Source organism: Erythrolamprus reginae, chromosome Z (genome assembly GCF_031021105.1).
Source record: "Erythrolamprus reginae isolate rEryReg1 chromosome Z, rEryReg1.hap1, whole genome shotgun sequence".
NCBI classification, from domain to species: domain Eukaryota; kingdom Metazoa; phylum Chordata; class Lepidosauria; order Squamata; family Dipsadidae; genus Erythrolamprus; species Erythrolamprus reginae.
Window position 1 is genome coordinate 137,821,365 of NC_091963.1, and position 27,024 is coordinate 137,848,388.

Genomic DNA, 27,024 nt, shown 5'->3' on the forward strand with positions numbered 1-27,024 from the left:
GGATTGCCCCCACCCTCCTTGCCTTTCGCAAACTCCTTAAAACCCACCTCTGCTGTCAGGCATGGAGAAATTGATTCCCCTGGGTCGTTTCCGCTTTATGTATGATGGGTATGAGATAACAATTAATAATAATTTATTAGATAGGTGGGTCTTAAGTAGTTTACGGAAGACAAGGAGGGTGGGAGCAATTCTAATCTCCGGGGGGAGTTGATTCCAGAGGGCCCTTATGCCCTTCCAGTGGGACCTTATCGGCTGCTGGGATTCGTGTGGTAGCAGGCGGTTCCGGAGGTATTCTGGTCCAATGCCATGTAGGGCTTTAAAGGTCATGACCAACACTTTGAATTGTGACCGGAAACTGATCGGCAGCCAATGCAGGCCACAGAGTGTTGTAGATACGTGGGCGAATCTGGGAAGCCCCACGATGGCTCTCGCGGCTGCGTTCTGCACGATCTGGAGTTTCCGAACACTTTTCAAAGGTAGCCCCATGTAGAGAGCGTTGCAGTAATCGAACCTCGAGGTGATAAGGGCATGAGCGACTGTGAGCAATGACTCCCTGTCCAAATAGGGCCGCAACTGGTGCACCAGGCGAACCTGGGCAAACGCCCTCCTCGCCACAGCCGAAAGATGATGTTCCAATGTCAGCTGTGGATCAAGGAGGACGCCCAAGTTGCGCACCCTCTCTGAGGGGGTCAATAGTTCCCCCCCCCCAGAGTAATGGACGGACAGATGGAATTGTCCTTGTATGATTGGTTTTTATATTAAGGGTTTAAAATTGTTTTTAACTATTGGATTTGTACTGTTTTGTTGTGAGCCGCTCCGAGTCTCCGGAGAGGGGCGGCATACAAATCTAATAAATGAATGAATGAATGAATGTTGAGTTAGTTCGGAGAACCGGTAAATACCACCTCTGACTGGCCCTGCCCTCATCTATTCTCTGCTTCCCAAGTCCCAGATGATCAGGAGGAGATGTGGATTTTGCAGTAACCTTCCCCTCGAATGTGGGTGGGTGGGGGGAGTAGAAATTACAGTATCCTTTGCCTGCCACACCCACCAAGCCACACCCACTAAACCAGCAGTGAAAAATTTCAAATCCCAGTACTGTCCATATCCCCCTTTCTTATTTTTAAAATCTTTTTCTCACAGACAGCATGAAAAATAACTCTAGTTCTAATGAGGATATAATATATTTATTTGCTTGTTTAACTTAATTGTTGCCCACCAAGGAGGCTTTCCAGTCATACATTTCTATTGCACAAGCCATATAAGCTAATTGTTGTAAGATAATACGTAGGATATCATATTAGTCTCCTTTCATACTTAACAATCTATTGGCTTACTCAGATAACTAGTGACTAGTTAGATTAAATCAGAAACATGAACCTCGATCCTTATTGCACTTAGAAGTCATTGAGGTAGGAAGAGAAACACGGAACTGGGCTGTAGTGATAATGGAATGGATCAACAATACATCTTCTAAAGTTAAGGAATGGTAGAAGATGAGCTGGACCTTGATGTCTTGCAAATAATCTTTGGAGCGTGCTAAATCAAAGCCAGGCAGGCAGATGGATAAACACACCGGGATAGAAGTAAGAAATTGAACCTGGTAGGTGGGAATGTATGACATGATGGAAACGTCGAAGATCATCATCAAAAGTCATTTTGAAAACAGTTTGAGACTTTGGCTGGGGGAAAAAAGAAGCCCTTGTCAAGTTTGAGAATGAGACACTGGTGCATTCAGCCAACATGTATTTCTTTGGTATTTCCACCTGGAAAAACCAGGTCCACCCATTCTTGCAAAGGTATAGGCTTCCAAAGGTCACCTAAGAGCAAAGGTAGCGACTGTACAAATATCTAACATCAGTGTCTCAAACCCGTCAATGTAAGGCCATAGCGTGATATTGCAATTGTGGTGAGTTTATCAATCAGAAATCCAGGAGCTTTCCAATCCCCAACTGGGTTTCCTCCACAGCATCGCCCCATTCATGTTGACCTGTATTGCTGGGACCTACTTCTCTACCTCCTTCTTCACTGTGACCTCTTGGAGCCACCTGATCGTGCGATCCCGGCTCTCCTCCCAGGTGAAACAAGGCTTGTATCCAAAGTGTCTCAGGGGCTTGTCGGTTTTTATGGTGAAGGTAGTGCTGGCGACGATCAGGGTGTAGGGGTTGAGGATGGGGGCATACACACAGAAGGGCTTCAGGATCCACTGCAGGACAGCGTTGAGCAGAGCTATCAGATAGAGGGCGAAGTACGGCAGCAGAGGATGGGACCCCAAGAGGCGGAAGCCGCACGGCCTCAAGAACTCCATGTTAAAGTCCTCGTAGCTCATGTAAGGAGAGTCATCATAGCAAAAATAGACTTGGCCCTCGACGGCTGAGGGGTCCTCTTGCATCTTCAGAGCCACCAGGAGATGCATCCAAGCCACGTTGCCTACAGAAGGGGCAAGACACGAAACCAGAAAGATAATCGCGTGAGAAACAGGTTTCACTAGCCAACAAGTCACTTTTGTGAAAATGCTAGAGGTAATGTGGGGACACAGTAATACAGCGCTGTTTACTCAAGCCAGCACAGCGGGGATAAGATCTCAAATGTTATTTCTAAAAATAGGGCTGTGTACACTCTGCAAATTAAAAGTCTTAAACACAAGATCCGATCACACCAGACACTGAAATAGGGATTGCATTTGCTTGTGTGTATGTGTGTGTGTGAGAGAGAGGGAGGGAGGGAGGGAGGGAGGGAGGGAGGGAGAGAGAGAGAAATTTAGAGCAATTATGAACTTGCTTGCAGAAATTATGAGTGTCCACAAACACTGGAGGCTTTTAAGAAGAAATTGGACAACCATTTGTCTGGAGTCTCCCACTTGAACAGGGTTGGACCGGAAGACATCCAAGGTCTCTTCCAATTCTGTTATTCTGTTATTTCTAAGTTCACAGGGATTTGGGGGAAGTGGTTCAAGCTTATATCGTCATAGTGTCATGTGACTAGTAAAAGGTTGATGACTCCTGCAGCTACCTGCGAGCACTGCACATCTCTCCGCACCTCTAGCAGGCACACACACACCCTGAGCGGGTTTTTACTTCTGGGCATGCGCATGGAGCAAGACCTCTTGAGGGGATGCATGCACTCACAAGATTCCGGCGGTCTTTTAAAAAATCACCGAAAATCACCAAAATATATGCGCCTGTGTCTCCTCTAATGAGATTTTGCTTCCTTCGCGTGCACAAAAGCAAAATGTCACTCGGGCATGCGCATCTACCTGCTGATCAGCTGGAACTGCGCGCACAGCTCCATTTTCGCTACTGGAATGCCGTTCCCTCCCCGTCCAGGTAAGAACACAATACTGCATGTGGCATATCACTTGGCCTTCTCCGGGTCCTGTTGACTAAACAATGTCGTCTGGCGGGACCCAGGGGAAGAGCCTGCTCTGTGGTGGCTCCAACCCTCTGGAACTAGCTCCCCCCAGAGATTAGGATTGCCCCCACCCTCCTTGCCTTTTGTAAACTCCTTAAAACCCACCTCTGCCATCAGGCATGGGGGAATTGAAACATCTCCCCCTTGCCCATGTAGTTTTGGTCTATGATTGATTGTGTGCTTGTTTTTTATATATATTGGGGTTGCGTTTATGGACTTTTTAACTTAAAACTGTAAATTAGATTGCTAAATATTAGATTTGTTACTATGTACTGTTTTTGCCATTGTTGTGAGCCACCCCAAGTCTGCGGAGAGGAGCGGCATATAAATCCAATAAATCTAATCTAATCTTCCCCACCCCTTTGCTAAACCAGGCCTGGACGTGGCCAGTGCGTGATGCATCCAGCCTGCAGGCTATGATTTTGACATTCCTGGGTTAGGCTTTGCTTTTACTTATACTGCAATAGAGATAGCAAATAAATCCAGCAGCTAAATTGAAGTCATTTTCTTTAAAAGAAAAAATTCTTACAACATGGGTTTTTAAGTTTCCTATTTGAATCCCTTAGGGAGTCATAACTAACTGATAGGGGGCTACACACCTTAAAAACAACCCCTGAAATGTGATCAGGCAGACAAAATGCAAACAATATCAAGACTCACTGCAAACTTTGCTCCTTTTTTTCCTTGCAAAGGAAAAGTGGCTGCTGGTTTGGAAAGTTTGAGACATGCTGTGAGAAATACTAAGGCGTGAATTTGTTTTTCATCTAACCTAAATAATCTAAACATTTCTATTCAAGGGGAGAGGAAAGTTTGCTTACATTTATTTTAGAAACATAGAAACATAAAAGTCTGACGGCAGAAAATGACCTCATGGTCCATCTAGTCTGCCCTTACACTATTTTCTGTATTTTATCTTAGGATGGATATATGTTTATCCCAGGCATGTTTAAATTCAGTTACTGTGGATTTATCTACCATGTCTGCTGGAAGTTTGTTCCAAGGATCTACTACTCTTTCAGTCAAATAATATTTTCTCATGTTGCTTTTGATCTTTCCCCCAACTAACTCAGAGTATTCCAAACTTTGAGAACCTGCTCTAAATTATATATCAAATTAATATGAATTCATATCAGGCTTGTTTTTGGGGTCTAAAATTTATATCCAAGAGCTCTGACCACTAAATGATCATTCCAAGATGTATTTGACAGTAGAGAGTAGGGCAATGGTTCTTGAGAAGTCGCGATGAAATATAATATTTATTTATTTATTGGACTTTTATGCCACCTCTCTCCGAGGACTCAGGGTGGGTTACAACATATAACGGAACAATATATAATATCCAAAATCCAATTAATTTTAATTCATAATCTAAAAAACCCGAAGTCCATAAAAGACACTCATTTTCAATATCAGCAGCTTAGGGTTAAATTGTGGGGTTCCTAATGCTCTGAGCTTGGTTGTTTGCTTTCAGATGTTTCACTACCTGATTAGATAATATTATCATTGTGAAAGAGTGCATGAGTTTGCTCCCTGTTTATTTATAGGAATTTGCTTTGTCAGTATTAGTGGAGGTGTGACATCTGAGAAACAATCAAGTAGAAAACAATACCTAATCAAGCAACTACCCAGGGAAAAAAGCCCATCAACAGAGGCAGGGGAAGTTACTGTATTTAAACAGGGAGCAATCCACCCCTTTCCTGGCACTGATGATATTACCTAGTTCGGTAATGAAATGTCTTCAAGCAAAGAACCAAGTTCCAAGGACACCAAGGAATCCACATTTCCTAATAAGTTCAAAACCTGTTATAAAGAAGTATAGGGACATGCCCAAGAAGAGTAAAAGTATCTAAATAAAAGAAGGTGGGTTAAGAATGCGTCAGGCACCATCATAACTGTTCTCTCGAGCTCTCTGGTAGAATCCTTCCGAAAATTCACAGATACAAATTTCAGACACACGCATGCTTGAAAATTCAAAACAATGTTCTTTATACCGAAAATTCAAATAAACTAAGCACTCTTTTTGTATAGCAAAGAGCACTCGTCTCCAAACAAACTGGTAATTTGTACAAGTCCCTTATCAGTTCTGAGATACTTAGCTTGCAGCTGTGAGGCAACTCACAGTCCTTCTTCTTTCACAAAGTGAAACACACTTTGCTCTGGTTTAGTTTCAAAGCGGGGAAAAATCAGCACACCAAGGTCGAAGTCAGCAAGGCAGGCACGAAACACAACGATCAGATAATCCTCCACAATGGCCAAACCCACAGGCTGCTATTTATAGCAGCCTCACTAATTACCACAGCCCCACCCAACCACAGGTGGCCTCATTTTCTTTGATAATAATCTCTCAGTTGTTGCTGCCTATGCACCGCTCTCCGCATGCGTGGCTGTATCATTAACTCTTGTTCCGAATCCAAGGAGGAGCTAGATAATTGATCTTTTGAGCTGTCTGCCCCAATCTCCTCCTCCCTGTCACTCATGTCTTCTTGGTCAGAGTAGCCTTCATCAGCAGATTCCACCGGGAGCAAAACAGTCCTGCGGCATGTGGATGTCTCCCCCACATCCACAGTCCTTGGGGCAGGAGCTGGGCCAGAGCTAACCACAACAATAACTTACCTACATACACCCTGCCGTGCTCCACAGAGGCTGGGATGGCTCTGAACATGTACTTCCTTGTCATCAGCCCTTTCTCATAAAACTCCTTCATCAGCAGATGGTTCTCTCCATAGATGCCCGTTGGACGAAGGGCACAAGTGACGAGCTGCTTCCCGTTCGACATCTGCAGAAAAGAAAGATTTTCTCTTGCTGATTGGCACATCTGAGCATGTTATGGTTGGGCAATCCACCACTGAGTCAAAGTTAGAAGTTGGTGGCAAAGTCTTTACTTAGGTGTTCGTTTGCTGGACTTTCCTCCCAGGTTTCCCTCGAGATTCAAACAAAGGATTCAAACTTAATATTAACCGCTCCAAACTTGACTGTAAGAAATATGACTTTAACAATCGAGTTGTCGAAGCGTGGAACTCATTACCGGACTCAATAGTGTCAACTCCCAACCCCCAACACTTCTCCCTTAGACTCTCCACGATTGACCTCTCCAGGTTTCTAAGAGGTCAGTAAGGGGCGTACATAAGTGCACTAGTGTGTCTTTCGTCCCCTGTCCAATTGTCTTTCCTTATCTCATATGTCATATATATTCTCTCCTTATCTATCTATCTATCTATCTATCTATCTATCTATCTATCTATCTATCTATCTCCCTTAATTTTAAAATTCCAGCTAAAAAAAACATTTGACATATATATTCGTAGATTTTCACGGGTACAGGTCTTGGTATATTCGGGTTTCTTCCCGTATAGGATTTGGAAATTTCTGGCGACGTTTCCATGAGGTCCCACTCATCATCTTCAGGCTGATGTTTCTGTACTTGTTCTAAGGTGTTTGCCTTAGAACAAGGACAGAAACATCAGCCTGAAGATGATGAGTGGGACCTCATCAAAACGTCGCCAGAAATTCCCAAATCCTACACGGGAAGAAACCCGAATATACCAAGACCGTCATATATATATATATATTATATATATATATATCATAAGTATTCTCTCCTTATCTCTTATATCATATATATTCTCTCCCTCCCATCTACTTCTCTTCTTTTTACTTTCTATCGTCATATATATTACTTAATGTCTATTCTCTTCCATATGTATTGTATATTGGACAAAGAATAAATAAATAAAAAATAAACCATCCTTCCTTCTGGCTTCCCCTAACAATAAGTGTGTGAGAGGTAGGTTGGGCCAATGGAGAGGAACACCAAGGCTGAAAGTCACTTCCCCTGTGAAGTTTCATGGCTGAAAGTGGACTACACCTGGGCTTCTGTGATCAACTCCATTAAGAGCTCAATGAGGTAGATTACGCAGAGATTATACATGGCCCAGAGTCATCCCACGAAAGTCCATCATTGAGGATGGATTTGAATCTGGGCCTTCCTTCGGGTAAGGGTAAGGGGGATAGAATTAGAGTAGTGGGAGATATAATCAAGGACAGAGATAATGCATTCATTTTAAATAGTTTGGGAAGGTCGTGACATCATTATTAATTCAGCCAATGAAAAAGAGGTGGGAGGTAAATTTGTAATGGCACCAGAGAATATAAGGGAATGTATTGATGATTTAGGGTGTGTCTACAGTACCTGGGCATGCATGGTTCACCCACTTTGCAAAGTGAAGAATAAAATTTCCATTGTTTTCTCTTGCACGTTTTGGCTGGTGATTGTTTATTTCCAAACTTGACAACGAAGGCCACATAACTGAACGCCTAATTCTTGCAGCTGACAAAATAAAGTGACTACTAAGTTTTATTTTGTTTTGCCTGATGTGTCATGTATATGAACTCATGGGGTGTGGCTGCAGGATTATTATTTATCCCTTTTATTATTTTTTTACTTCCTCCTTTTTATTGGCTTGCACGTCAGTACTACTGTCTTTCTATGCTGTTTTGCAAGTACACCAAGTGCCTCTGCACCATGTGCATCTAACCACACTTGGCCAAATAAATAAACCATATGTGTATATACATGGGCACAGTTGCTTCAAATAATCTTCTCCGCCCCTGTGCTCTGCAGATAACGTGACCTGCTGTGCACAGATCAATCCACAGTCACCACACGCTGCCTGAATCTTTTGCAGAGTGCCAGTTTCAAAGAAACCATCACTGACCAAGGAACAGGCAGGGTTTGAGATAGAAGGATGACAAGAAGCATGGGACATTTACAGGGGTCGGCTACTGCTTGGACGGTGGGGGGGGGAACACAGTGGGGTAGCAAAAATGGATCTCCACCCCAGAGCACCCAATCTGCACTGAAAGATTTATTTATTATTTTATTTTATTTCATTTCATTTCATTTCATTTCATTTCATTTCATTTTATTTTATTTTATTTTATTATTTTATTTTATTTTATTTTATTTTTTATTTCATTTCATTTCATTTTATTTTATTATTTTATTATTTCATTTCATTTCATTTTATTTTATTATTTTATTATTTCATTTCATTTCATTTCATTTCATTTCATTTCATTTCATTTCATTATTTTATTTTATTTTATTTTATTTTATTTTATTTTATTTTATTTTATTTTATTTTATTTTATTTTATTTTATTTTATTTTATTTTATTTGTATGCCGCCCCTCTCCGCAGACTCGGGGCGGCTAACAACAGTAAAAAGACAATATGAACAAATCTAATATTAAAAGTAATGTAAAAAAACCCCAATTTAAGAAACCAATCATACATACAGACATACCATGCATAAATTTTTTATAAGCCTAGGGGAAGGGAATATCTCAATTCCCCCATGCCTGACGACAGATGTGGGTTTTAAGGAGCTTGCGAAAGGCAAGGAGGGTGGGGGCAACTCTGATATCTGGGGGGAGTTGGTTCCAGAGGGCCGGGACTGCCACAGAGAAGGCTCTTCCCCTGGGTGCTGCCAAACGACATTGTTTAGTCGATGGGACCCGGAGAAGGCCAACTCTGTGGGACCTAACTGGTCGCTGGGATTCGTGCGGCAGAAGACGGTCCCGGAGATATTCTGATGTTGAAAGAAAATGCAGAGCGTCCTGCATAAGCCATGCCCACAATATGATAGTAAAAATTTTGGTAGCCCTTCACTGGTCAGTTAACTTGGAAGACATTAAAACTCCTCCTTCAATTTCTAGCTTACCAGTTGCCCATTGGCTTCGATGACCAGACGCTCAGCCTTGGCTTTGCTAAACGGGTAAGGATGCTTGTGGATGGCCTCATATTTCATGTCCTCGTTGCCCCTGCAAGCAAGGAAGAAAGCAGGTCAGACCAAGATAAATTAGCCAGGTTACGGTTAACAAAGTTTTAAATACACTTTAGCACAGTTCACTTAAATCCAGTGCAATTGCTACAGTGGCTGCTTTCCCCTGCATTACGCGGGAAAAGTACCCTTAAATATATGAGGAAGAAAAGGTGTTTGTGTGTGGGGGGGTTGCTTCTCTTTATTTCCCATGACGGAAAGTGTTGCATCCAACAGGTTTTTCCTATATGAATCCGTTAAAAGTACAGTGGTACCTCTACTTACGAATTCGTTCCGTGACCAGGTTCTTAAGTAGAAAAGTTTGTAAGAAGCAATTTTTTCCCATAGGAATAAATGTAAAAGCAAATACTGTAATGCATGCAATTGGGGAAACCACAGGGAGAGTGGAGGCCCTGTTTCCTCCCTGCCTTTTCCAACCCTGTTTCCTCCCAGGAGATTCCTAGAGAGGCCCCACAGAGGCTCCTCCCCACCTTTTTCGGTTACAGTTTCGGAGGCTCAGGTTTGTAAGTGGACAATGGTTCTTGAGAAGAGGCAAAAAAAAATCCTGAACACCCGGTTCTTATCTAGAAAAGTTCATAAGTAGAAGCGTTCTTAGGTAGAGGTACCACTGTAGAAGTATACAGGTAATCCTCGACATATGACCACAATTGAGCGCCAAATTTCTGTTGCTAAGCGAGATGGTTATTATGTGGGTTTTGCCCCATTTTACAATCTTTTTTGCCCCAGTTGTTAAGTGAATCCCTGCAGCTGGTTAATTTAGTAATACGGTTGCATAGAGAATCTGAATACCGCATTGACTCTGGTTGTCAGAAGGTCGCAAAAGGGGATCACTTGAATTCAAGACCCTTCAACCATCATAAATATGAACCAGTTGGCAAGCATCCAACTTTTGATCATGTGTCCCTGGGGATGCTGCAACGGTCATAAATCACCTTTTTCACTGCCATTGTAATGGAATGGTTGAGGATCCCTTTCACCCTGCGGTGAAAAAAAGTTCAAATTTGCAAATCTTTGGGGTGACTAAGCTTCTAACCATGAACAACAGTCAACTTTCCCTATTTGTTGGAAGGGAGAGCAGAGCCACTGGCCCACACACATAGAGCGCGCTAGGGCTTTATAATTCCCTCCTAGCGTGTCTCCACCCTGGCTGTTAGTATTTGTTAGTATTTGTTGCCATGGCAGTGCTAGGAGAACCCAGGGAAACCCTTGAATAGGGCCAAAACCTGTGGGTCTCGGGGGAACTCCCTGTTATTTGCAGCCAATACTGAAACTCACTTAACTTTTGAGGCATTTGCTTCTATTTAAAAAAATATGCATGTTTGTTTGCTTGAATGGTGGAAGGTCTTAAGCATAAAACGTATCAGGAAAGACTGAATGAACTCAATCTGTATAGTCTGGAGGACAGAAGGAAAAGAGGGGACATGATCAAAACATTTAAATATGTTCAAGGGTTAAATAAGGTTCAGGAGGGAAGTGTTTTTAATAGGAAAGTGAACACAAGAACAAGGGGACACAATCTGAAGTTAGTTGGGGGAAAGATCAAAAGCAACGTGAGAAAATATAATTTCACTGAAAGAGTAGGTCCTTGGAACAAACTTCCAGCAGACGTGGTTGGTAAATCCACAGTAACTGAATTTAAACATGCCTGGGATAAACATATATCCATTGTAAGATAAAATACAGGAAAAGGTATAAGGGCAGACTAGATGGACCATGAGGTCTTTTTCTGCCATCAGTCTTCTATGTTTCTATGTTTGTTTAATCAGATTTCTATGCCGTCCTTCTCCTGGGACTCAGGGCGGCTTACAATAAACAAGTACGAAATGTGAAGAAATCTAATATTAAAATACATTAAAATCTCAATGCTAAGACAAATAAATATCTAAATATAAGTTATACTCTAAAACCACTATATATTTAAAAACCAATCATTCACATTCATTCTATCATTCTTCACTCATAGGCCAGGGGGTGAATGTTAAAGTTTCAGTGGTTCCAAGCCTGTCGGCAGAGATGCATTTTCAAGGCCTTAGGGAAGGCTGGGAGGGTGGCGACAGTACGAATTTCCTGGGGGAGTTGATTCCAAAGGACAGGGCTGCCACAGAGAAGGCTCTTCCCCTAGGTGCTGCCAAAGAGCATTGCCTGGTTGACGGGACCTGGAGAAGGTCAAATCTGTGGGACGTAACCGGCTGCTGGGATACCTGAGGCAAAATAGGTCTCGTAGGTAGTCTGGTCCCATACCATCTGGGGCTTTATAGCTCATAACCAACATGTTAAATTGTGTCTGGAGACTGATCAGCAGCCAATGCAGTGATTGTGAGATGTGGGCACATCTCGGCATATCTATAACTGCTCTTGTGGCTGCATTTTGCACAATTTGTAATCTCTTTAGTCCTTTCGATAGCTAAAACAGTGTGAGAAGACTCAAAAGAATAAGATATTCCAAAGTTGGCCAAATTAAAACATCGAATAATAGGGTTGAAAGAGTCCTTGCTCGCTTTCTAGTCCAACCCAAGGGAAATTCAGCAGAGGTTGTATTTCTCAAGAAGCAACTGGGTTTTCTTGTTTTTTCTTCGAAGACGTTTCGCTTCTCATCCAACAAGCTTCTTCAGCTCTGGCTAGATAGTGGGGAACGGAAAGATTTATGTTTGATGAACACAGGCACAAGCTGTCGGGGTTGAGTCTGTGTTGCCAGTTTGAGATGCAGACAACAGAGGAAAAACAGAAAGCACAGCTCCACAACACAGAGCTTTTTAGAATAGAATAGAATAGAATAGAATAGAATAGAATAGAATTTTATTGGCCAAGTGTGATTGGACACACAAGGAATTTGTCTTGGTGCATATGCTCTCAGCGTACATAAAATAAAGTATACATTTGTCAAGAATCATGTGGTACAACACTTAATGATTGTCATATGGGTCAAATAAGCAATGAAGAAGCAATATTAATAAAAATCTTAGGATATAAGCAACAAGTTACAGTCATACAGTCAACCTGGGAGGAAATGGGTGATAGGAATGATGAGAAAAAATAGTAGAATAGAAGTGCAGATTTAGTAGAAAGTCTGACAGTGTTGAGGGAATTATTTGTTTAGTAGAGTGATGGCGTTCGGAAAAAAACTGTTCTTGTGTCTAGTTGTCTTGGTGTGCAGTGCTCTGTAGTGACGTTTTGAGGGTGGGAGTTGAAACAATTTGTGTCCAGGATGTGAGGGGTCAGTAAATATTTTCCCCGCCCTCTTTTTGACTCGTGACGTATACAGATCCTCAATGGAAGGCAGGTTGGCAGCAATTGTTTTTTCTTTTAGCAGTTCCAACAAGGCTCCACACCCATGTGCACTACTCAAATGACCCAGAAGACAGAGATAAACATCCAAGTTCTCTCAATGACCCTCTAAAAAAAGGATGCAAATGACCAGCTGTCTGCAAGGAGTATCAATCCTTCCATTCCCCACCATCCTATCAGAGCTGAAGAAGCTTCTTGGGTGAAAAGCGAAATGTCTTCAAAGAAAAAATAAGAAAGTTTGGTTGCCTCTTGAAAAAGCACTTTATTTTATGAAGTAGGTGATATATTATGAATAGTTTCTTTTACTAAAGATATATATACGGTATACACAGAATTTTTAATTAGCTATATGATACAATATTAAAATTTAGATGAAAGAGATTTTATTATTCTTTGCATTGATGTAATGTAACTTTTTAGAGTAAGACGGAGAGGAAGAATTTTTATTTAGATTTTTAAGAATTGACAATGTATAAAATTAATAGAAAATTTTGGACAATGAGAGATAGGAGTCTCCATTGAGGAAGTAATAAGAAAAGAAAGGTTTATATATGATTGATTTTAAGCATTGTTGTTGTGTTTATAACTATATATTGTTTTCCTTTATGGTGGAGAAAATAAAAATGTTATACCGAAAAAGCACCTTTTGGGCAACCACAAACTGGATGGCTGAGATTCTCTACAGGCAACATAAACTCCCCATTTTTCTTGGCACAATAGAGAGCATCATCAGTCTTCTATGTTTCTATCATCATCATCATCATCATCATCATCATCATCATCATCATCATCATCCATTTGAAAAATACGCAAATCATACCTGTAGAAAGGATGGCCTTTTATGTTAGGTCCTACAACCTCCATGCTGCTGGTGTAAATCAGATACTGGGTCCCTTGCGTGACACAGGCTTCAATTACATTTTTGGTTCCTAGAGAGAAAGAGGGGGGAAAAGAGGGCCAAGATGAGGAGGGGAGAAGGAGGAAACACTATGCAAAACCTAGCCATCCACAACAGCCCTCACCTGCTGGAAAAGAAACAGCTGTGCCAGGAATGAAAAAGGAAGGATGAAATCCGTGGGGTTTTCATTGCGTAGGAACCAATTGTGTTAACACCCCATTTTCCCGCAATCAAGAGAGGCAGAGTGCTGTTGGTCACTAAATGAACTATTGAGAAGCCGAGGACTACCTATACTGCCTTTGGCGTTTGAATGCCGTTCTACCCGCCAGCGTGCCTCTTGAGTTTCCTTGGGGAATATTAAAGATGATTTGCAAAGCAAAATGAACGTGAAGCCAAATCAATTTGCAGGCTACCATTCTCCTGCTCTGCAGGATCCTACAATTTGTGGTTGTGTAACTTCGGCTTCTGAATCAAAGACAAATTCCTCGTGTGACCAATCATACTTGGCCAATAAAGAATTCTATTATGCTCTGTTCTGTTCTGTTCTGTTCTGTTCTGTTCTATATTACCTCAGGGACCGCCTTCTGCTGCACGAATCCCAGCAACCAGTTAGGTCCCACAGAGTGGGCCTTCTCCGGGTCCCATCAACCAAACAATGTCGCTTGGCGGGACCCAGAGGAATAGCCTTCTCTGTGGCGGCCCTGACCCTCTGGAACCAACTCCCCCCAGAGATTAGGATTGCCCCCACCGTCCTTGCCTTTTGCAAACTCCTTAAAACCCACCTCTGCCGTCAGGCATGGGGGAGCTAAGATACACTTTCCCCCTAGGCCTTTACAATTTTATGCATGGTATGTTTGTATGTATGATTGGTTTTTATATAATGGGTTTTTAACTGTTTTTTTCAGTATTGGATTTGGTTATACTGTTTTACTGCTGTTCTTAGCCGCCCCGAGTTTGCGGAGAGGGGCGGCATCCAATGAATGAATGAATGAATGAATGAATGAATGAATGAATGAATAAATAAATAAATAAATAAATTCTATTCCATTCTATTCTATTCTATATTCTATATTCTATTCCATTCTATTCTATTCTATTCCACTCTACTCTACTATATTCCTTCTATTCTATTCTACTCTACTCTACTCTATTCTTTGCAGCAGGGATCTTGGAAGGAGGTAACTGGGGAAGTTATTTTGTAAATGCCATGATTCTTTTGACCTTGCTCAAGTAGGGTTTTTTTTTTTGCAAATCGAGCCATTTCCTATACATTTGTCTCATATCGGACATTGGGGATGATTCAACTAACGGAAAGGCGTATTGTTATAACTCAACACATCCATTGTTGAGAGTGGTTGCACACCCCACCTCTCCTGTGGTCCTGGGAAAAGAAAGAGGCCCCTGGGGCTGCCTGGAATGACAACAAGGTCAGCCGTATGATTTTTCCCATGCCACGATTGTATCGCAAGGATGCAAGGCAAGCCAGGCGGTGTGTGTCTCTAGACTGCAGGCGTGAATGATAACAGTAAAAGATTTGGAAGGGATTTGCGGCAAACCCCACTTACCCATGTTTGTGAACCACAAGAAGCCTGAATTCCAGAAGGGTCCTTAGGAGAAGTGTGGGACCCAGAGGCTATATTTACACAAGGTTACCGAAAACAACAGCTGCCTTTCAAATTTGGCATTATAACGATAACTTGATCCAGTCCTAGCCTCTGGAGAGATAATTACAGGACTTGGTCAGATGGTCTAACCAATTATGGAAGCTATTTAGTATTCCTATGATCCATTCTCCTTCTAACCCTGATCCTACTCTTTCAGGGAATAAGAGATCTCGGTTTACATTTTTGGTCAATTATCTTTTTTTTTTAGGTCCCTTTTGTCCTCCCAAGTTACTAATTCTGTGTGCATTACGGTAGGTCTGTCGACTAATTCCAAACACTCTTTGACTCACTTCCGAAGTTAGAGCAATTCTGTCTTAGTCCATGTAAATATAGCACCATCATGTAAGAATAGATTGGATTATGTATTGTTTAGTCTAATTAGTATGTTATCATGAGCAAATTGTCAGTGCTGGACAAAACAGATGTTAGGCCTGACATATATAGCCCTAAACCAGCTACAGCAGTTGTGTTTGCAGGACACTGCTAGAGCAGTGGGCTGCTGCGGTGGGTTGCTCCTGGTTTGGTCCAGTTCTAAGAATTGGCATTGGGAGGCTTCGCCCATCCACACAGGATGTTTCTGCGCATGCGCAAATCCGTAGTAAAGGGTTTTAGAACCCACTACTGTTTGGCTGGTTTGTGGGTCCGGGTGTCATGAGAAGTCAGCCAGCAAGGATTACAGCACTTCCTTTCAATAGCATCTCTGGAAGGACTTTTCAATGTTGGCAACTTTAAAATGTGTGGACTTCAACTCCCAGAATTCTCCAGCCAGCATGTCAGTTCATAAATTCTTGGAGTTGAAGTTTACATATCTTAAAATCGCAAGATTGAAAAACACTGATCTATGGATTCGCAAAGGGAAAGGGGGGGGGGGAGAAGTGATGGGGACAAATTTTTGAGACAAAAATTAGATTTGTCAAGGTAACAAAACAAAAAGGGAATACAGAACGCTTCAACTATCACAGCAAACAAGAGGCAAACCTCCTGTGCATCAAATCCAACCGCGCTTTCTACAACTTTGTAAATAACAAACTCAAGGACTCAAGACCCATCCCACCACTAAAAGGGCCCAACAACAAAGAATGCTATGACAAATCAATCAAGGCTAACTTCTTCAACACATTCTTTGGCTCAGTCTTCACTTCAAAAACATATGGAGAGCATATCTCGATCAGGGCAAATCAATAGACGCAATTTACATAGACTTGCGTAAAGCCTTCGACTCAGTGGTTCATGATAAACTACTTCTAAAACTGAAATCCTATGGCATCTCAGGATCATTACATAACTGGATAACTGTGTTCCTATCAAACAGACAACAAGTTGTCAAAACAGGGAGCGCCATATCTAATCTTGTTCCTGTCAGCAGTGGTGTATTCCAAGCCAGCGTGCTAGGACCAACACTCTTCATACTCTATATAAATGACCTTTGCAACTACATTACAAGCAACTGTGTTCTCTTCGCTGATGATGAAAAACTCTTCAAAATCACCGACAACACAGCTACCCTCCAAAAGACGTTGATTTTGTATCAGAATGGTCAAAGATCTGGCAACACTAAATCTCAACCAAAAAATGCTCTGTCCTGCACATTGGCAAAAAGAATCAGAACATTAAATACAAGCTGAATAAACAAGACCTTACAAACAACCCTCACTCCATAAAAGACCAGACCAATCCTTGAATACAGCTCATCTGTCTGGAACCCACACCGCATTTTGGACATAAATACATTAGAAAGCATCCAGAGATACTTACGAGAAGAGTCCTCCACTCCTCTACTCGCAACAGAATACCCTATGCAACCAGGCTTAGCAAGCTTGGAGTTTTATCGCCTTGAACATGACCTAAGCATAGCCCATAAAATCATCTGCTACAATGTCATTCCTGTCAATATTATTATTATTATTATTATTATTATTATTATTATTATTATTATTATATCATCCAAACAATTGAGTTTGACGTGGGCTTCCTTTTATAAAAAAATAAACTACTCAAGACCAACCTATACTGCCAGGCATGGGGGAGTTGAGACACCTTTCCCCCAGGCTCTTTATATTTTATGTTTGGTATGTATGTGTTGTTTGGTTTTTAAATATGATAGGGTTTTATATGCTTCTTTTTTAATATTAAATTTGTTTCGCTATAATATTGGTTTTTTAATATTGTTGTGAGCCGCCCCGAGTCTTCGGAGAGGGGTGGCATACAAATCTAATATATTATTATTATTATTATTATTATTATTATTATTATTATTATTATTATTATTATTAAAATCAAACACAATAGGAGACTGAAAGGTGTCAATCACTGGATGAACTGAAGGGCTCTATTTCTGGCTTTCAAATGAAAGCCTGTTTGCAACAGATTAACCCTGAGAAGGTGGATTTTATAGGGTTGGAAACTATTATCTTTAAATGGCTTTGCTATTTAAATCATCTTGGTCTTGCCTAAAACATTCAACATTTTAAAACAAACATGCTGGTTTTAAGATCAAGTGTGTGTCAAAAGTCAAATCTCAACCTAAGATATACTGACATACTGCATTCATTCGTTTATTTGTTCATTCTGGGAAACATTTTCGAGCAGAGCTTCCTTGAATATAAATCATAACAATTAAAGAGAGATATAAAGAATATTGAAAATGAAAATTAATTTTAGAAATTTTTTGCTACGACAATTTCTCATGCCTGTTTGATAGGATTTTAATACTGTACGATAGGTAGTCCTCAAGTTACGACCTCAATTGAGCCCAATATTTCTAAGTTGCTAAGTGAGATAAGGGGAATTTTGCCCCATTCTGTGATGTTTCTTGTCACAGTTGTTAAGTGAATCACTATAGTTGTTAAATTAGTAACCCGGTTGTTAAGTGAATCTGGCTTCCCCATTGACTTTGCTCATCAGAAGGTCACAAAAGGGGATCATGTGAGCCTGGGACACTGCAATGGTCATAAATGTAAGTCATTTGCCAAGAGTTTGAATTTTGATCACATGACCATAGAGGATGCTGCAAGAGTGAAAAATGGTCATAGGTCACTTTTTTCAATGCTGTTGTAACTTCGAATGATCACTTAATAAACTGTTGTAAGTTAATGACTACCTTTATATTTCAACATAGGTTGGAAAATGATTTCAACTTCAAGGCCTCCTGGTACGATCTTAGGGGAGTCTCGGCCACATTTTAATATTATTTTCCTAGCTAACATCTTCCAATTGTATGGACATCAACTCACAATAATCTTTACATTTAGTGGATTCTGTTCTGTCCGGCTCAGTTAATTAGCAGTGATTAAGCCCCAATGAAGACTCAGAAGCAGAGACACTATGTATATTTGTCCGTTTACAAAAAAACGTGTTGGAAAGAGCAATGAAGTCAGAGGAATGTCAGTTCGACTGCCAAAAGTCCAGCGTTATCAGCACAGCTGATAACAAGCCGTTGAAAAGAAAGTCATTAATTCAAGTCATTAATTCTCGGTGTGGACAGGTACTCCCAAAGCCTTCCAAAACTAGGATTGCAGGGTTGCAGAAAGATTTAAAGGGAGACTCTTCGGCTACTAGTTCTCTCTCTCCATAAAGGAACATTGAACTTCAACACCAGAAATTCCCATAATTCTCTCCTTTTATACTATCTGTGATGACAAACTGTGCGTAGAAGTATTCAATGCCTTGATCTACGTTGCCGGAGATACTCTTGTCTCCCTCACATTCTTCTTACTCTAGTGTCTAATATTGAGTCCACAATATCCCCCTCCTCATCTGACTTCAACATTACCACAGCTGGGGGTTCCTCACTCTCACTTTCCAATTCCTCTGATAAAAACACTGGCCTATGATACCCAGATGTACCCATTTCATTCTCCTCAATGTCCATGATCAAAGGAGCCTGATGCGAGCCAACCACAACAGATTCGAAGAAGGGATTTGTTAAGATTTAAAACTAGAACTCAGGAAAAGCCTAATGAAAATTCACTCTGAACAGCCTAGCTGTGATTCTACCTCACAGAGTCATTATTTTTAAAAAAACTGTGTGTGTTTAAAATATAATAAATAGAAAAGCGGGACATTTCTCCTCTAAAGATCTCTCATTCTACTTCCCAACAGGTTGTTTCTTTTAAAAATAGTCATTTTTCATTTCATTTTTCATCCTGACAACTGAGCCTTTTAGTTGATTCCAAACTATTGTTGCAAAAATCTAAACGGAAAACAACAAAATGCCTCTTGGATCATCCTTTTCTTTGTTTGATCCACCCTGGGAGATTAATCATGCAAACAAAACTATAAAGATGCCTCGTGTGTGGATTTTGTTATTTTTGCTACTGACTCATCCTAGGCACAAACTTTAAAAGCAGAATGTCTCTCTTAAAAGCCCCTGGAAGCGTCTCCCAAATGCTCAGTTGGATCATCACAATGGGCCTCGGGGAGCCAAACAAAATTAGCTCCAGAAAGGCCAGAAAAATAGGCAAGATCTTGGAGGCTGGCATACGGCAAAAGGCAAGGGCGGAAACCTGTGGCATTCCAGCTGGGGCCCTGGGTGATGAGCCACTTTCTTTGAGGTTAGGAGAATGTTAAAAATAAAATCAAACAAAACAATAAAACTAGAAGATATATTTCAATTACAAATTCTATTTTATTTCATTCCATCCCATTCTGGCTTTTTTGTTCTGTTCTGTCCCATCCTGTTCCATCCCATCTCACCCCATCCCACCCTGTATTATTTAACATTAATTTTTAAAAAACTTTTGGTAAGAAAACCTGGATTTAAAGCTTCTGCTTTTCTCCTCTACCAAATTTTTATCAGCTCTAATTCTGGGGCTTACTAGAAGATCCTTCCCCAGCCCTATCTGGCAGCTGAAAAAAGACACCTCTGTTCTCACATAATAATTAAGCAATATTTCCAGTTATGAACAATAATCCTGTCAGGCCTAGTAAGCCAGAGGTATAAATTTTTTTGTTCTTGGAAATGTTGGTCACATTTGTTGCACAAACAACATCTACATCATTTTCTTTCCCCATCACGTTCAATGAACTATTCTGGTTGTTTGTTCCTTTCTACATGGAATAAATCTCATGCTATCATCACCATCATCCAAAAAACATTTTAATAAAAGCAAATGGAATTATTTCAAAGGAATTGTTTCCCGCATTTCCTTGCCTAAACATCACATGCATAAAAATCAGCCTAAGGCAATGATGGGGAACCTATGGTATAGGTGCTACAAGTGGCACACAGAGCCATATCTGCTGGCATGTGAGTTGTTGCCCTAGCTCAGCTCCAACGTGCATGTGTGTGCCGGCCAGCTGATTTTTGGCTCATACAGAGGCTCTGGGGGGGCATTTTTTTTGTTTCCAGAGAGCCTCTGGGTGGATGGGGGAGGACCTTTTTACCTTCCCCCAGCTCCAAGGAAGCCTTTGGCATCTGGGGAGAGCGAAACACAAGCCTACTGGACCCACCAGAATTTGGGAAACAGTCCATTTGTGGCCTCCAGGGAGCCTCCGAGAGGCAAGGGAAGCTGTTTTCGTCTTCCTCGGGCATTGAGTGATGGGTGTGGCAAGTGCAATAGGCAAGTGCAATAGCACGCACCTACGCTCTTTTGGCACCCGAGGAAAAAAAGGCTCACCATCACTGGCCTAAGGTATAGGGCCATGATACCCATTTTAAAAACCTCTTTCTTTCTTTCTTTCTTTCTTTCTTTCTTTCTTTCTTTCTTTCTTTCTTTCTTTCCTTCCTTCCTCCTTCCTACCTACCTACCTACCTACCTACCTATCTATCTATCTATCTATCTATCTATCTATTAAAAATAGCAGCTGAATCCGAAAATGGAATTATCTTCCTCAACCAGAAAGTGCTAGGAGAGATTTACCCTGCTGGGAAATTTCAAAATGGGGGTGAGGTTATTTACCAAATGTTTTCACATGGAAAGATTCTGCAACTTGGACCATTGATGAATTTTGGAGAAAGCTGGGATAGAAGCTTTTGTCCCAGATAACATTTTGTACAAAGTAGTGACTCTGAGGATCTTTGGATTTTTGAATAGCTAGAAAGATGGCTCTTCTTAAGTGGCTGCCAAAAAGGACTTGCAGCATATTTCCAAATTGGTACCACAGAAGACACAGCCTCTTAAAAATGTGCTATCGATTCGGGTATCATTAGCAAAGTTTCAAAAATACAGATAAATACTAGATGGCAGCAGAGAAATGCAGAAAAATCCAACTCTTTGCTGCTTTCTAGTGACTGGATTTTTCCAGCTACACCTAGGGATGGGCTGCTGCCCGGACGGGCGGGGGGGATGCAGTGGGGTAGCGAAAATGGAGCTCCACCCCAGAGCACCCAATTTGCCCTGAAAGATGTTGAAAGAAAATGTAGGGCGTCCAGCATAAGCCACGCCTACAGGGTGGCAGTAAAACTTTTAGTAGCCCTTCCTATCCTCAACTGAGTTGATCTAAACCTGTGCTTCTCAACCACACAAACTTTAAGAGGAGTGGATTAATTCGCCATAATGTCCCTGACAGCATGCCTGTTTCAGATGGTTATCACCTCAATCTCAACCTATAAATATTCACAGTGTTTGACAGGCAGCTTTGTTGCTTTGGATTAAGTGAGAAGCACTTTGTGTGTGTGGTATGCTTTCAGGTCAGTGTTAATTCCTAGTGACTGCCTGGATAAGATCCCTGAAGTTTTCTTGGCAAGGTGTCAGAAGCAGCTCACCATTGCCTCATTTGTAGGGCTGAGAAAGAATTTATTTATTTATTTATTTATTTATTATTTGGATTTGTATGTCGCCCCTTTCCGAAGACTCGGGGCGGCTCACAACAAGTGAAAAAACAATCCAATACATAATCCAATTAATTAAAATATTAAAAAGTTTAAAACCCCTATACTAACATACACACACACAAGCATACCATGTATAAATTCGGCGGGCCCAGGGGGAGATGTTTAGTTTCCCCATGCCTGACGGCAGAGGTGGGTTTTGAGAAGTTTACGGAAGGCAGGAAGAGTAGGAGCAGTTCTGATCTCCGGGGGGAGTTGGTTCCAGAGAGTCGGTGCCGCCACAGAGAAGGCTCTCCCCCTGGGGCCCGCCAACCGACATTGTTTAGTTGACGGGACCCGGAGGAGGCCCACTCTGTGGGACCTAATCGGTCGCTGGGATTCGTGCGGCAGAAGGCGGTCTCGGAGATATTCTGGTCCGATGCCATGAAGGGCTTTAAAGGTCATGACTGGCCGAGAGTCCCACAATTCTAGGTAGAATTAGAACTCACAGTCTTAACCTAATCATTCGTAGCTTCTGCTCCAGTAATCTCACACTACTAACCAGAGCAAACAAAACTTTCGCCAGACCAATCCTTGAATACAGCTCATCTGTATGGAACGCACACTGCATTTCACACATAAACACTGAAGAAAATGTCCAGAGATACTTTACTAGAAGAGCACTCCACTCCTTCACTATCAACAGAATACCTTACACAACTAGACTTACAATCCTAGGCTTTGGGGAAGAAAAAGAACTTCCCTTTGTCTGGCTCCATTCTTCCAGTATTCAACTTCACTTCTGGCTCTGACAAGATTTTTATCTGATTTGCCTATTGCTTCTTGGGAATGAAAAAGGTAGTTTTACTGGAACGGCCTAGCTATTTATGAGAGAGGCCCATCTGGTGGCTGCATTAGCAGCCAAAAACTTTTTTTTAAAATGAGGCTTTTGAATTGTCTTCAACTGTACTTTAATTTATGCTGTTTTAGATTTACCATGGCCTAATTTTCCTCCATTATTTTATTTGATTTTACTGTATATACAGTATGCTTATATTTAAATTGTATTGTTTGGTTAATTTTATTATAACCAGTCAGGTAACTTTGGTTACTAAATGGGCTAAATATTTTGACAGACAGACAGACAGAGTTACCTGTAGACTTTAAAAGTAAGTGCTATCAAGGATGTAGCAAGTAATTGCTGTTGTTCTAATTCAAGATTCTGAACCAAAGAGCCCCTTTCATAGCTTAGTGTTACACTAACACGTATACTCTGGGTTCAGAAAAATAGCAAAGGGATGGCTCAGAAAAACTATAAATGATTCATTGAGATCCATACATGCTGTTCCACCATTCCACATCCCTTCTGACCACAGATGAAAGAGATAAATTAGAAAAAGCCAAAACATTTTTGGGAAGCCAGGACAAATAAAAAGGATTATGCTTGGCCTAAGCCATGGAATATACACCCAATTTATTCCAGGCGTTTCTAAACTTAATGTTTGATGTGACAGATGGAGTAAACAGCCCAACATACAAGAAATAACACCCCCTTAATCAAATATATGTGTAAAAAGGACTTTATCTGCTCCCAACTGCTTTGTGGGGAAGAATCTTCCCCATGGGCTGAAAAAAGCACAGCGTTGAAGGTTCGATTCCACAAAATGGAGGGTGTGAGTGAATGGATGCAATTATGACAAAATTCCATCAACCTCCATAAGGCAAGCAGATTCAGCAACAAAATGATTTTTTTCCTTATGCAATTAATTTTGTGCACTTGCCACGCCCTGGAACATATTCCACAAACTTAGATCTTGATCTGATTTGTGCTGTGTAGAGAAAGCGATCAGACATTTGAAGGTTTTCCCACCAAAACGTACCTTGCACATTAACGGCCATGATCTTATTGGGTGGGACTCTGCCCCAGACGTCCACCAGACCGGCTGTGTGAATGACCACATGGGCCCCTTGGACTGCAGGCGTCACATCCTCTGGTTTGCTGATGTCTCCTTGGATGAGAGTCACTTTAATTTTCAAAAAGCAAAACGGAGAGAAAGAGATAAATTAACTTTTTTAATTAAAAAAAGAGACACAATCGACATCAATGGGTGATTAGGAACTTAAGGACTTTTTGCATAAAAATGAAAAGAAAAATAAAATTGTGTTGTACAGCTTTGATGATTATAACTAGATAGATGATAGAAAATAGAGTACTGTATTATGAAATAACTTTAGAGATGGGGGATAAAATACAATTGTTTCTAAAACCGCTGTGAATAATGTCAGACGCCATTTCTCTATATCTTTTTCTTTTCTTTTTCTTTAATATTCTGGCCATTTTTGCTTTTCGTTTTCTTCCTTTTTCTAACAACAACAACAACAATAACAACAGAGTTGGAGGGACCTTGGAGGTCTTCTAGTCCAACCCCTGCTTAGGCAGGAAACCCTACACTACTTCAGACAGATGGTTATCCATATCTTCTTAAAAACTTCAAGTGTTGGGGCATTCACAACTTCTGGAGGCAAGCTGTTCCACTGATCAACCGTTCTGACTACCAGGAAATTTCTCCTTACTTCTAAGTGACTAAGTTAGTCCTTAGTTCTAAGTTATTTTTCCTGTATTTTACATTAATTAACTAATTAATTATATTAATTTGGATTAGGTTTCTTTGCTTCTTTTTTAAAAGTTTCAATAAAAATCCTATTAAAAAACAGAAGAAAGAGAAAATGAATGAATGAATGAATGAGGTTTTTAAGTGATACCTAGAAGCTTGCAGTGCTATACCAACAGAGAAAAAGACACAGAAGCAAGAAACACACAGTGCAATAAAACAGATACTGTACAGTATTGTTGACTTGTTCTCTTCGTTTCCCCTGGCAAGATCAAATGAACGGAAGAGAAACAAGAGGACATAGGGAATATAGCAACAGCTATATATAGGAGGTCGGAATATGAATGGTGCCTGAAAATGGTGAAATGGTGGGATGTGATAAATTTTTTTAGAATGATTATTTTACATTCGATCATATCAACACTGTTACCTGTGTATAAGTGTGTATAATTAATCAGCACAATTATCTTGTTAATAGGTTTTTATAAGTTAATAATTCTATATTAGATTGGTATAGGATGCTTTGAATTAAATTTTGATGATGAAAGGGGGAAAAAGAATAAAGAAAAGAAGGGAAATAAATTAGACTATAGTAGATCAATTGTGGGAAGGTTATAAATTTTGAATAATTCCTATTTTTCATTACAAGATTTTTAATATAAAATTTGTATAACTTATAAATTTGATTTAATGTTGATTTAATGTTGAAAAGGAGTTAGATAATTACTGAAATAATTGGCATGTTACAAGATGTATAAACATTTTTAAATGTCTTTATATAAGATTAGATAATTTATAAATTGGATTTTTTTATTATAGAGATTTTTGATAATTAGGTTTTTTTCTTAAATTATTAGTATATATTGGGAAGTTGATAATGTCATTAACCAAAGGATGGAAGTGCGGTGATAAGATTAGAATTTGTTTAAATATGAGTTAAAATTTTAAAAAAGAGTAATAAAATTGAAATGGAAATATGAAATGTTTCCTACAGTCTCCTTTCTGGGTGCACCCCCCACCTTAGGCTGGGTAGCTGGGTGAACGGGTGCTACCAGAAGCATAAATGCTGCCAGCATTTGATACTAGGAGTATCAAAAAAAAATCTCTTTATTGCTCAGGATAAAGTGAACATAAAAAGTTTGGAGACCACCAGTTTAGAAAAGAGGCATTTTTCCTTCTTAGAAGAAAATGAACTACAGATAGTCCTCGATTTATGACTGGTATTGGGACCAGAAGTTGTTAAGTAAGTCATGGCAAATTTTACAAATTTTTTCCCATGGCTATTAAACTTAGTTAAGTGAATTGTATGTTCATTAAGCAAATCAGGCTCTCCCACTTTGACTTTGTTTGTGGGTAGCTGGCTGGGAACGTGCTAAATGGTGATCATGTGACTGTGGGGATGCTGCAATGGTTGTGCAAGAACTGGTCATAAATCCCTTTTTTCAGTGATGCTAAGACCTTGAACGGATGGATTGCTAAATGACTGGTTGCAAATCGAAAACTACCTACCATAATTCTTGGAGTGTAAGACGCAACTTCTTCCTCCCTAAAAGAGGCTGAAAATTTGGGTGCGTCTTATACTCTGTGTTGTGATTCAGCCTGAGGCTCCTCAGGGACTGGCTGGATCTCTGCCGGATCCATGCCCAGAGGAGGAGGACAGTGACCAGGAGGAGGAGGACCAGGCACACAGGGGAGAGGAACGTCAGGAAGAGGAGGAGGGAGAGCAGCCTGAGACCCCCGGGGGGGGCCTCTCCCCAACTAGTAGCCTGGATTCATTGGATGAAGACGCACAGGCTATAATAGACATGAGGCAGTGACGTGCAGCTCAAAGAAGGGACCAATTAGAAAGGTATTTCCATCCCTGAATTGGCAACAGCTGGGTTTTGGTGTGGTTCTCCTCAGCAGGGTTGAAAAGGCAGGCCCGCCCTTACAGTCTTGTGGAGAGTTATCAATTGGGAGTCCTGTGACCTTGCTTCGATTCTCGGCGTCTCTGATCTTGGCTTGTGGCCTAGAAGTCTGGAAGACTTGGGGGAGGCGTGGGTTTTATTATCTCCAGCATTGTTTTTGCCAGCAAGAATCCTGTTTTATTGCCTGGCCTTCGTGAAACCTCTGTGAAGCTTCAGAGTGTTCCTGTCTGTAAGAACAGTTTTTGTTACCTGTGTTTGCTTGGAATTATATAAACTGACTTTGCTTTTTCCCAGTGTGTCTGGCTATTCTTTTTGGTTGGTGTTGGCTTCTGGGGGGGACCCAGACAGAACAACTCTGAATGTAGCTTTTTCAAAGCTTTTTTTCCCCACAGCCCTAACAAGATGCTAATAATCTTCTCAGCTTCCTACTCCCTCAAATAAGTTTTTTCCCAGCCCTAAGTCTTTGCAGGTTTGTTTTCATTCCTATCCCATTCAAAGATTTTTTTCTCAGCCCCAACAGGGAATAAATACCTGGTAGGTAGATTCCCCCCCCCCCAATTTTCCTCCCCCAAAACTAAGGTGTTTCAGTGGACCTTGAGATATGGTATATCTCAAAAATTCAGATCATAGTGTGGATTCCTGCAGGGAAAATGA

At 40.8% G+C, this 27,024-nt stretch overlaps 1 protein-coding gene across 4 annotated transcripts in view; it reads right to left on the minus strand.

Moving 5' to 3' along the window:
* Positions 1–1,171: 1,171 nt before the first annotated feature.
* HSD3B7 (hydroxy-delta-5-steroid dehydrogenase, 3 beta- and steroid delta-isomerase 7) overlaps positions 1,172–27,024 on the minus strand; it is a 91,721-nt gene continuing 65,868 nt past the window's right edge. For all 4 annotated transcript variants that reach the window (XM_070726797.1, XM_070726795.1, XM_070726796.1 and 1 more), the window contains 5 exons: positions 23,732–23,875; positions 13,359–13,467; positions 9,134–9,233; positions 6,025–6,187; positions 1,172–2,430 (listed from right to left, as the gene is read on the minus strand). In XM_070726797.1, coding sequence (XP_070582898.1) covers positions 2,006–2,430; positions 6,025–6,187; positions 9,134–9,233; positions 13,359–13,467; positions 23,732–23,875 — 941 coding nt within the window. In that variant the 3' untranslated portion in view covers positions 1,172–2,005. The remainder of the gene's footprint in view (positions 2,431–6,024; positions 6,188–9,133; positions 9,234–13,358; positions 13,468–23,731; positions 23,876–27,024) is intronic.